This window comes from Antedon bifida, chromosome 5 (genome assembly GCF_963402885.1).
Source record: "Antedon bifida chromosome 5, ecAntBifi1.1, whole genome shotgun sequence".
In the NCBI taxonomy this organism is placed as follows: Eukaryota; Metazoa; Echinodermata; class Crinoidea; order Comatulida; family Antedonidae; genus Antedon; species Antedon bifida.
Window position 1 is genome coordinate 2525200 of NC_136230.1, and position 12230 is coordinate 2537429.

The 12230-nt window shown below is 34.1% G+C and overlaps 2 protein-coding genes across 3 annotated transcripts; both read left to right on the forward strand.

Moving 5' to 3' along the window:
• The first annotated feature begins 780 nt into the window (after positions 1-780).
• LOC144841842 (uncharacterized) lies at positions 781-6795 on the forward strand. 2 transcript variants are annotated; one of them, XR_013612049.1, is made up of 7 exons: positions 781-1436; positions 1626-3363; positions 3771-4074; positions 4230-4308; positions 4869-5027; positions 5171-6286; positions 6317-6795. XR_013612049.1 is itself a non-coding variant. In XM_078698104.1 (6 exons), the coding sequence occupies exons 1-6, from the start codon at positions 797-799 to the stop codon at positions 5215-5217; spliced, it is 2967 nt and encodes a 988-aa protein (XP_078554230.1). In that variant the 5' UTR covers positions 781-796; the 3' UTR covers positions 5218-6795. The 2 variants fall into 2 exon arrangements, 1 of the variants encoding a protein (XP_078554230.1); XM_078698104.1 differs by having other exon boundaries at positions 5171-6795.
• A 1519-nt stretch (positions 6796-8314) lies between these two features.
• LOC144842076 (carbohydrate sulfotransferase 11-like) lies at positions 8315-12021 on the forward strand. Its single transcript, XM_078698438.1, has 5 exons — positions 8315-8333; positions 8579-8701; positions 9558-9666; positions 10063-10124; positions 10713-12021. The coding sequence occupies exons 3-5, from the start codon at positions 9561-9563 to the stop codon at positions 11580-11582; spliced, it is 1038 nt and encodes a 345-aa protein (XP_078554564.1). The 5' UTR covers positions 8315-8333; positions 8579-8701; positions 9558-9560; the 3' UTR covers positions 11583-12021.
• Positions 12022-12230: the final 209 nt, after the last annotated feature.

Genomic DNA, 12230 nt, shown 5'->3' on the forward strand with positions numbered 1-12230 from the left:
AGCCAAACAAGCGCGTTGCATTATGAGATGAGATATGTTTTGATTGAAAACTTTGACTGGAAGTCAAAGTTATTTTTTGAACAAAAAAACGTCCGTACTTCAGTTAAATCATTTTTTTTTCGACTAATTTTTGGTGAAAGTTAATAACTACAGGTATTATGATACTTCAAAATGACCCACTTTTTTTCGAAATCTTTTTTTAAAATTTTTTTTTGGAATTAGTCAAAGGGACAATACATCTTTAAACTTGAGAAGAAATTCTTTTTCGTTTAGAGTTGTACTTTTGTAGAATGGTCTTTCTGACTATGTTGTTTCAGCTAGTTCTTTAAATTTGTTTTAAAAAATAGGCTATGAGGCTTGGGTAAACCATCCATTAAAGTTCACAGTTTGTACAATATGACATGATAACTGCGAGGGGCTTATAAGCCTGTGAGGGATTACAAGTAAAGAAGTAAGTAAACAAGGTAATATTCATTATAATTATCATCGAGTCGATCGAGGCACTGCAAAAAAGGTTTCGGAAAGTGTCGCAATCACCTAAAATGTAGAAACGGAAAACAATTCACCGTTTTCAATCATATTTATTTGGAAGTTAGACTACACCTTTACACCGGTGGCATTCTGTGTACAACAGTAAAATTAATAGTGTGATGGATTGTGAGCCTAAGTGGATTGTACACTTTTATTCATTGAATAATTACTTTAGAATTATTTTCCGACCCTCATCTATTTAAAACCGTTACGCTTCAATGGTTCCACACAACAAACACTAGGCAAGTTATCCAGGTCTAATAAAATGGCGTCGTCAAACGATCCAAGCTCAATTAGTCGTTTTCGATGGCTTATCGTTTGCTTTGCGAACGAGATTACTAGTAAAGAATTGAAGGCGGCAAAATCACTCGTCAAAGACAGACTTGGGGCTAGAAATTATGAGGATATTAAGGATACGTTCGACTTTTTCGATAAGCTACAAGAAGGAAATCATTTCCACGAGGGGGATACTCTCTTACTACGACACATCCTGTATGAGATTGGGCGGAATGATTTGATAGAAGAGCTTAATAAATACAACTCGGAATATGCCGTTATTGCTAGGCATTATCGGAAGCATCCTGCAGCTTCAGAGGGTCCATTTATTGGTAGGAAAGATCGTCTTGAGCAATTGTTTTATCTCCTTGGAGAAAAACATGACGACGATGGTGTGGCAACAATCTGCATCAGTGGACTTCCGGGTATGGGTAAAACTAGGCTAGCAAAGGAGGCATGTTACCGACAGATAGAGTACCATGAGTTGCTGTTTGTTGACCTCCGGGAGCTGTCATCGACTGAGAGCATATTTAACGCAGTTTTGCATACCATGGGTGAAGATACAACTTTATTGGTTGATATTGATAATCTGATTTGGAAGTTGAAAAAATACAAACCAAAGAAAGCTGGTATGTAACTTATGGTCTATGGAATACCAACCCCGGCAACCACCCCCCCCCCCCCCCCCCCCCCCACACATAACCAGCGGTCAGTCTGTAATTTCTGTTATGTTAGTTTGTCTGGAAGATTGCAATACCAAAGAGTATTTGTTTCTTAATGTACTGTAATTATAATTATGTTTTTTTTTCATGCTATAGGCGGAGCTGTACTTTTGTTTGACAACGCCGATCGCCCTCTAAGAACACCAAAAGAAGGAGTAAAGGATGACGTGTACAACAACTTTGTTGAACTTATAGAAAGAATTATTGAATGTGGGAACACCTGTCTAAAGGTTTTGATCACAACCAGAATGGGGCTGCCTCGAACACTTCGTGCACGTTACGAGAAATGTGTGGAGTCTATTTCTATAAAAGCAGATGAACTGGAGTACGATGATGCAAGAGACATCCTGCAGTATTACGCTGGTAGGACCGATATATCTGATGAAGAAGCACAAAAGCTTGTACACATTTGTGGCAAGTGTCCATTGGCATTGAAAGTAACAGGTAGTCGTCTGCAAGACCACACTATTCCACCTAAAAAACTGATTGAGTATTTGGAGAATCGCTCAGATGAGGTCACCCAGCTGGGATTTTACGGAGATGTCAATTTAGAAGCTTGCTTGAAGAACACAATTGACAGCTTACCAGACAACCAAAAGTTCCGCATGATTCGACTCGCTACTGTTCCTGGTACTTTTACAAGTCGAGCAGCTATGGCAATTCTTGGAATGAAACGGTCACAGCGAGTTGAAGTGAACCTCCAACTTCAGGATCTTAAATACAGAAACCTGATTGAAACATCCATAGATGACAATGAAGATTTTCACAAGTCTGATGTGCGTTATGGAATGCATCTGCTAATGCGACAATTCCTTCAGAAGATTGCTCAAATAGACAAGTCTGTCACGAGTGAATACGAAATTGGAGAGCAAGAGTTTATTGGTTACTTTCTCCGGAAGCTTAAGAAAATTGGACAACTGAGTGAGAAACGATACAAGAAAGCAATGAAACGAAAGAATGAAGATGCAGCTAACTTTCAAGAGCTTCTTAAGCTTCTGCCAAAACAAAAGAGAAGCGTTGATACTGATGAATGGCGAGTAATTTCGTCTACTGTGGAGTTGTTTTATTCAACTAAAGAAAGATTGAAGTTTTTCAAAGCTCAACGTGAACTTGAGTACGAAAGTCACAATCTTCTACAGTTTGTTGAAATGTCAGCTTATGAAGGATTGCAGATGTCAAGAATTAACTATCGATATGAAGAAATTCTACCATTGCTAGAAGCAGCTGAACAGGAACTTCTGAAAACCAAGAAGCCAGAAGAAACCTCCGATCAAATGTCACTTACAACAAAGTTTTTCAGAAAGAAATCCGAAAAATATTTTGCAGCAAAGCATGTCAATTCTCTCACTGATGCTGAAAAAGAAAAATTGAATTTGCTTTACCAACTCTGGGGCAATGTTTGTACCACATGTTTGAAAGATTTTGACAAAGCTGTTGAGAGAATCAAGATTGCATATGACCTCTTGAAAGAACTGAAGCTGAAGAATACCAATACAGCTCGATTCTACAGCACTATGGCAGATCTGATATTGAACAAATCTCGGCTTCAGCAAGGTAATGCTTTGTGTGAAAAGAGCAAAATAAAAGAAGCGCTAGAATTTTACCGCAAGGCATACGAATTAAGAATGGATCTCACCCAATCAGAACATCACCCTGATATTCCAGTTTACCTTGCAAATATTGGTTCATGTTATTATCAGCTGGAAGAAGGAGAAAACGCTATTGAATATTACAGATGGTCTTTACGTGTGGAGGATGAAATGGTTATTGATAATGAAGAGGGTTATCTGAAGACTTTGAGAAATCTAGCACTCGCATTGAGAGATGAGAACAAGTAACTTTGCAGTTTTTCTTTAACTGAATTAAATACTTAACACTTATTAAAGAAACATCTTTGGGACTCAACAAAGTTCCACTTTAAAGTAGTGTCCCATGTAAGCATTGACAAACATATTGTCATTTGATTTACAGGAAAGTTCCCCTTTAATAGTGTCCCCAGAATATACTTTAATTTGTTATTAATACATCAAAAGAAATTTGATAAAATTAACCAAGAAAGTAAGCAACAAAACAAAGAAACAACATTGGAACTTTCAAAACAATTAATTATGTCTCCTAAAATAGGTGGAGTTAACATAATTGATAATATAAAATAATATTAAAGTGACATTTATCCCAAAAGAGTGCATAAAAACTTTAGGCACAGGCCTATTATCATATTTGTATTCTTTTTCTGCACAGATATGAAGATGCTATTGACTTTGGAGAAAGGTGTGCGAGTAGGCGTATGGAGTTGCTAGGCATTCATACAGACACAGCACGTACATACTACCTATTAGGTCTGTTCTACTATGAACGCAACCACAGAGGTGATATGCGGAGTGCAGAGGAGAATTTCAAAGAGGCACTAACGATTGAAGAGAAGCTGTGGAAACAAGGCAAGCCTCATTCAGTGGATTGGGAAAATTTAAAGAGAAGAATACAAATGGTCCTTGCAAGAACTGAACAAAAGATGAAGTATCCTGCATACAAACGACGTTTTGATGTATGTAAAGTTTTTGTCTTCTCAAATAATTAAATTATTATTTTTATTAGCACAATGAGATTGGTCTATTCAATTTGAAATGAATGTATACCAACTTATTTTAATTTCATTCAGAATTGTTTTTGTTACTTTTGTAATATGCTTTTATATTTTAGGATGCGGAGCGAAAATCAACACAAGAACCAACAGAAACAGTTATTCTTTCAGATGACGACCCTGAAGTAGATTCTTCAGGTGAGTTCATCATTAGTAATTGAACCATTCATATAAAATTTTGATTTTGTCAAAAGTGGTTTCACTATTTGTTACAATCCCTCTTTCCTTACATTAATAAATACAGTATATCTCATCTTTTTGTGTTTTGAGTAGTATTGTTTAGAGGCTGTGTAAAAATGATTCTACTGCAGTTACTGCAGTACTGTAACTACATTTTTTACTTCAGTGCTATACCATATTAGTTGTGTTTGTTTCAATGTAAAAGTATATATAGTGTGTACTGTAGGATTATATTTTAAAAAAGCTTGATAAATAATTGCAGGTTAAAGATTAAACAAAATGTAGTTAACTGGAATAACTGCAGTAAAATATAGTTTAAACATTAGGTTAAGAGTTTAAACATTAGGTTAAGAGTTTAAACGTTGGGTCAAGAGTTTAAACATTAGGTTAAGAGTTTAAACATTAGGTTAAGAGTTTAAACGTTGGGTCAAGAGTTTAAACATTAGGTTAAGAGTTTAAACATTAGGTTAAGAGTTTCTTTGCCTTTGACATACTTCATGAACTTTTGTATTTGACAGATGAGTCTGTAGATGAAGTAAAAGTGGAACAAATGGAAGAATCGGACATAAAGAGCACAGATCACGACATTAATTCATCAGACTCCGATGAGGGCGACACAATGTCTGTTGTATCCAAGGACAGCGGTATTTCAAGCTTGGCTTCGTTTAAAGGACAAGGTATGTTTTCTTGTGTTAAATTTAATAATTTAAACAAATTTGTCAACAATTCCCAAACCCAGGAAATATTGGTAATTATTATTTTTTGGAAATTTTAAAAACAGTAAACCTAATTTTCTTTCTCTTTCCCTTTTTTTGCACAGGAGACAAATTCAATAAACCAAAAACAGCTAGAAAAGAAAATCTATAGTCATAAACTGGTTTAACTAAAGGCAGTTTCCTTGTGTAAATCAACCATGAGGTGATTGTTTTAGTCATGATTGGAACTCAGAATCACAGACAGGTTAACCAGTATGATGCAGCATTATTAGATAAATATGGTTCAATATCAGCATTATCATTTAAGGCCTAAACAATTTGTAATGTTGTCCAATTAATTGAAAAACAGGGTTGATCAAATAAAAAAAAAATATGATTTTGTGTTCATGACACAAACAATTAACTGATATTGGTGGCCAAATAGAAAAAAAATAGAGGGCGCTATAGATAATTTAAAAACATGTTTACGCTGAATTACCAGTCTCATCCGATTTAATACATCTTGATTTTATCTTTTACGCACATTTTAACTAACAACGTATGATATAAGAGGTAACTAATTTGATGCCATATTTAGATGTTCACATTCCAATTGGTAACATTTGCAATATCTTCACATGAGTACCTTTGTGAAAGCTCACCGAAAAGTAAATAATATATTTTTAACAGCAGGAATTTGCCAGCACTGATCATCATATTTATCTATATAACCAAATTATAATAACACATTCCTAAGAACTGGTTCATTGTGAAATTGTTTAATTCAAATTTGTTATAATGTTATTAGGATCGGTATTAATAATCGTCATTGTTATCAATATCATTCATATTTGTCGATGTCACCATTTTCATATATTTTTAAATTTTCATATTAATTCTTAGCTTTCAGTGTCATACCACACAAATTTAAAATTGTTTTTATTATCGCCAAAGTAACATAATGTTGATATTCATACACAGTATGTATTAGACTTGACCCAAGTCACTAATTGTTTTTTTATGTATAAAATACATTTTATGTACCAGTCGGCGATTTGATTTCAGCTTTCAGTATTATACGTATGAAACGCCATATGTGCCAAAATAGTTATCTTTTTAACAAGGGTGATATGCCACCTAGAACCTTAAACATAACACAGTATTTGTAATTTAATGATGTTTTTCCATATTAATTGATATTTCTTTTCATTTTAATAATTGTATTGATTTACAAATAGGGAGTTTTCGATTTGTGACGACCTTGTATCAAGCTAGGTCATGTCATGTCAGGTCATTGTGCGCATGCGAGATACAGTAGTTTGGATGTGATTCCTCGCTCTATTCATTGGACAGAGTTGGTTGTCACAAGAAGCTCCCTATACTCTTTATATAGTGTTTACTGATATGTCTGTTAATCTAGTAGTAGAAAGATGGTAGTACCTTTTTTTACATGTTTTTTTCATAAGTGAATCTATAACTTTCAAACATTCCTTTTTTTTGATTGGTTGTGAATTTTTTCACAACGCAAACCAGTGATGCTATTTGTACGAATGAATTATAGCTACTGGTACTGTGTAATACTACCGGAAGCTACAGTAACTGTAGAAAGTGCTGAAATGGGTTTGTGCGCTTATAGAAATTAGTTTTGTGATGCCTTGACAAAAATGCAAATTAAATGAAATTGTATATGTTATTTGAAATTTTGATTTAATCATACTAGCAGAAAATAAATGGAAAAATAATCCACTAACATTGCTCTACTGGTTTAATTAGCAAAATCCTGGGAAGATAAATATAGATGCATCATGTGAAGAGAACCACGTCTTCCCCGTCCCCTTTCCGTGTCTCCCCTCCCCTTTCCGCGCCTTCCTCCTCTACCCTTTTCGTTCCTTCCCCCTCTCCTCTTTCCGCGCCTCAAATTGACGGTAAACGCCATATAGTGGCCAAATCTAGCATAATTATGGCGTCTAGCATAAGTTTGACCCATCTGGCATCTAGCATTTATGCTAGGAATAATTTTAGAAAATCTAGCATAATCTGGCATAATTCTGAAAAAGGTTGTTCCCCATGATTTGTTGCTAGAATTTTTATCGAAAAAAATCCAGCATAATTTTAACCAAATCTAGCATAATTTTGCCAAAAACCCTTTTGTTTGTTTGCTTTTCGTTTGTGGTACATACAACATATTCAATTATTCCCCCTCTTTACACCATGTGTTTTGGTGACTTCTTGCTATAATTGTGCCTAACATAATCTGGCATAATTTTGTGCTGCCACCTAGTATAATCTTTTCATCGCTGACCACACTACTAAAAGCAGAAAAGCAGAGGGGTATTCAAGCAGAGAGGTGATAAAACCGTCTTTTGAAGTTCGCAACGACCGGGGGTTGATGGTGCATTCTTCATCACCAGACAATACAGAATCTAAAAATTACATTGCTTTGGCAACACCAGAGAAGAGTGAAAAAACAAGCCATTGTAGCCTTTGTTTGCATCAATAGACTGGTGTGGGGTGGCTTCACAATAGGTTTCATTGTGTTGGATCTGTGATAATGAAAAAAAAAGAAAGTTAAGAATTTGACCGTTTCGAAAATAAATCTAAAATGAGTTTCCATTTAACAAAAAAAGTGTCCCCCAAAAACATGAAAAATGAAGATTAATTAAATCAGACTTTAAATAGGTTATTTAGTAGTTTTAATAAAGTAAATCACTTCAGTAGAAAAAAAATGAATACAAGTAATGTTTTCACTTATAAAATGGTTCAAACAAATAAAAATAAATTCAACCAAAAATCTATTGGCTGACTATTTTGTACTTTAAATTACAGTTTTTTTTTCGATATAATTTTTAGTCAAAGTGGATAACTATTATGTGACATGAAAATGGCATATAAATCAACAAAAAAATATTCAATATTTCTTTTTTCAGGGGGACAATACATCTTTAATCCAACAGCGGCCACCAGATAATAATTGATACAGTAAAAAAAAAACATAAATGTAAAACTACAAAACAAAAGAGAACTTATTTGGTAGAATTCAAGATTGTAATTTACTTACGATAACAAATAAATATAATATATGAATAACATTAACAAAGAGCAATAGAAGGATCGTAACTTTAAATTCGCTTAGGGAGATGTTTTGTAACATTCAAGCCGACCATCTAATATTCAAAACCATCAAAACTCGCGCACACAATATTTGCACTTAATATGCAAATTACCATCTTGGTTAGACGTTACTTATTTTGTACTGTACATCCAAGCAATGGACTGCACACCGCCATCGTGAGGATTCAACATTATTATATCATCTATAATTAACTGTGTAGGCCTAGAATTAATTCAAGGTTTTAATTTCATCAGTGGTGTGCGTGAGTCGTCGTATGAGTATCTTTGAGACTTACTTGTACCAAGGACCAGTAACATGAATCGTATTCATTAGAAAAATCGATAATAATTTACATAAGTATGCATTGTTCCCGGTGTGAAAAGCGAGTACCACCTAAAAGAAACCATTGTTTCTCCCCTAGAATACAGTCGAGTGTTTGATACGTATCTATGAAGACGTTTAAGCAATACATCAGAATTTAATTTAAAAATACTCCGTTTTTAAAACTGTTTCTACTAAACAAAGAATCGATTCGTCAGTAAAGGTAAGTGTTTTCTTAATGTGTAGACTAGCCTACGACCATTGCTTTGTGTAAGAAAATGCAATATTTTCATGTCGTAGTTCGAACGTAGTAATAACGGAGTAATAATATTATTTTCACGTAGGCCTAATATCTCTATTTTCGAACTAGGACTAACAATTTGGTTTAAAAATACGGGCAGTAGGTTTTAAACAAATTATTCACTCAAATTTTAGTAAAATCAGCCATTTGCATGCTTTATTAAACTAGTGAGCATATTTTTAAAACTTTGTACAACGTTACGTTTGTTACTCTTAAAAAGTAACAAACGTAACGTTGTACAGGATTTAGGTATATCATATTATCTAGACCTACAGGTGTTTGTACAATGAAAGTACCCGTAGAAAGTACGTTATACCAGATTTAGGTATAGCATATTATCTAGTACAGGCGTTTATAAAATGACATGATGTACGTACTAGTCCTGTAATGATTCTAAAATTTCTATCATATATTGCATGAGTGGAACCGTATTACCATGCCATATTACCATCGGCAAGGGTTCGAGCCTCACTCCCTCCATGGTCCTGGTGGTAGTCTTCTCGGATAAGGACTATAAACCGTAGGTCCACATCTAGCTCATGTGAATTTTAAAGAACCTAGTACATCTTTCGATACGAGTAGAGGGTTACCCCAGTGTACTAGTATACACACAGCCACTGTCACACCGTACAGACATAACTAATCAAGAGGGGTCCTTGATTGTCAGCATACGTTGTTTAGGGTCACCCTCTATAAATAAGGTAAAATAAAAATAAATCAAATGTGCTTGGTGGTAGGCCTACACAATCTAACAACTATTCGATTTTTTGTTTTAAAGAAAATGCCCTCCCGTTTAGAAAAGCCGCTTAAAGTTACCATAGTACTTGGTCTACTTTTGTTTGCTACAATCGGAATACAGCTTCGTGCAAGTCAAGTTAAAAATAATGGTAAAATGTTTGTTATTTGATGTTATAGATATGACGTGGTAAAATCATAGTATTTGTTAATATTTGTTAAGTGTCAAAGATATATATTGTCCTCTCCTGAAAAAAATATTATTTAGACATTTTTTTTGTTGAATGTCATTTTATAATAGTTATTCACTTTTTGGATTGGAACCAACAATTAATTACCTGAAAACTGTAATTTAAAGCAAAACATGTTTTGGTGTTAAATTTAAACGTCTTTTTGTAGGCCTAAGTGAAAACGTTATTTTATAAAAGTGATATTTCTAACCCAATTTAATAATATTTAATGTGCTTAGGCCTACTGTTTAACAGAAGCGCTGAAGCCTACTATATAAATCAGGACGACGTTTACAACATTATCATTTGTATCACCAGGTCGGATACTACGTTACCAATTGGGCAACAAACGAATAAGATATTTGACAACGAAATCTCCGGTATGTAATTCAATTCAAATTCTTTTATATCGAAAAAAATCATCCATATCAGCAAACGTACAAATAGAAAAAGAAAAAAGAAAAAAAATATAGGATACTTCTCCATCTACAATACAATTTTGAGTTGTGGAGCATAATGTTTGCAAACACAAGCAACAAGAATATTACAACTATGCAACATACGTTGCATGAAACTATAGATAGATTTTCGCTAACTTTCACATAAAAGAAGGGAGTTCAAGAAACATCATACTGGCACTATTATTGTAGCATACATTAAGTGATCTAATTGTCTTCATACAATAGTCACACCAAAGGGCAGCACAATATAGATTAATATAATACAATAACTTAATGTTCCTCGTGTTGACCGATCATCTGCTGAACATACATTTCAAAGCTTGGTAGCCTATATATAATATGGAATGGAATAACCTAAAAAAAAACCCCAAAAAAAACGCATTCGTGCACTCATTAAATCTTAAAAAACGCACCCTTTTCCCCGAAATAGTATAATGTAGACATAGTAATCAGTCCATGCAAAGAGCTTTGGATAGGCAGTAATTTTAATGTTAATTATCCCAACAGGTTTCATCAGAAACAACAAGGAACTCAACACCTAACAGAGACGAAAACACCGTGGAGTTCATGAAACGATATGCAAAGATACACAAAGATAGGCAAGAACATACGAAGAAAATGTGTGAAACGTACAGGAAGAATATCCCTAGTAAAAAGATGGTGTCGAGACTTTTGGTAAATGAAAAACACAAAATCGTCTACTGTCAAACGCCAAAAGTCAGTACAACCAGCTGGTGTCGAATAATGTTGGTCTTATCTGGGTACAAGAACTATACAGAAGTCATGAAACTAAGCGTTGCAGACGTAAGCAAGTCATGGAAAAAACATGTACCAAGAATTACACGATTTTCTGCAGAGAAACGGAAGCACATAATGGCCACCTACACGAAATTCATGTTCGTCAGAAATCCTCTATCACGCTTGCTATCCGCTTACACTCAGAAATTTGCTACTGACGATGGTAAAAAGGAAAAAGGCATAAACAAATTTAGAAACATAATTAATAAGAATTTCAAAGTGAATTCCTCTTCCGAGGAAATTGAATTTGCAGAATTCATCAACATGGTTGTTGCTGGCGCAGGGAAAAACGTGCACTGGGATCCGATGTACAGGTCATGTTATCCTTGTGACATTCACTATGACGTCATAGGTCATTTTGAAGATATTGAAAACGAAGCGAAATATATTTTGAAACATTCAAACATAGATTTGAAGTTCCCAGTAGCCACCGGACAACACAATACACATAGCTCTAGTGAAGATAAGCTTACTAAGGCTTATTCTACGATCTCAGCCTCGCATCTAGCAGGTATATACCACAAGTATAGATTCGATTTCGCTCTTTTTGGATACACAATTCCTTCGCAATTCACATAATTAAATCAATTTGAACACATTCTTAGTTTTAAAAAATGTAAATATGAAAAGTAAAGAGAAGGCTTTTTCACATGTTATCAATATAATTACATACATGACCTTTATGAAAGAAGAGAATAGAGTGAATGTAAAGATCAGGATTGGTTGGTCCTTGCAAAAAAGAATATGCCTGCAGTAGATATAGTTAGGAATGGAATGTTGACGCTTGTAATGAATGTTGACGCTGTTAATGAATGTTGACGCTTTTAATGAATGTTGACGCTCGTAATGAATCTTGACGCTTGTAACGAATGTTAACGTTTGTAATGAATATTGACGCTTGTAATGAATGTTGAAGCTTGTAATGAATGTTGACGCTTTTAATGAATGTTGACGCTTGTAATTAGGCACTCGAATTTGATACGATTAATCGTTGAAATAAAATTTATAGTTGGTTAAACATTTTCGTGAAGCGTTTGTTACTTGTGTATTTAACCAATAGGTAGACTTTTTAAAAGTTAATTGTATTTATAAGCAGTTACAAAACCATTATCATATTTCTATTATTTTGAAAAAAACCCAATGAAAAATTTATAGTTGTTTTAAGCGTTTGTTACTTGTGTATTTTAGCCAATAGATGGTCTTTTTAAAAGTTAATTGTATTTATAA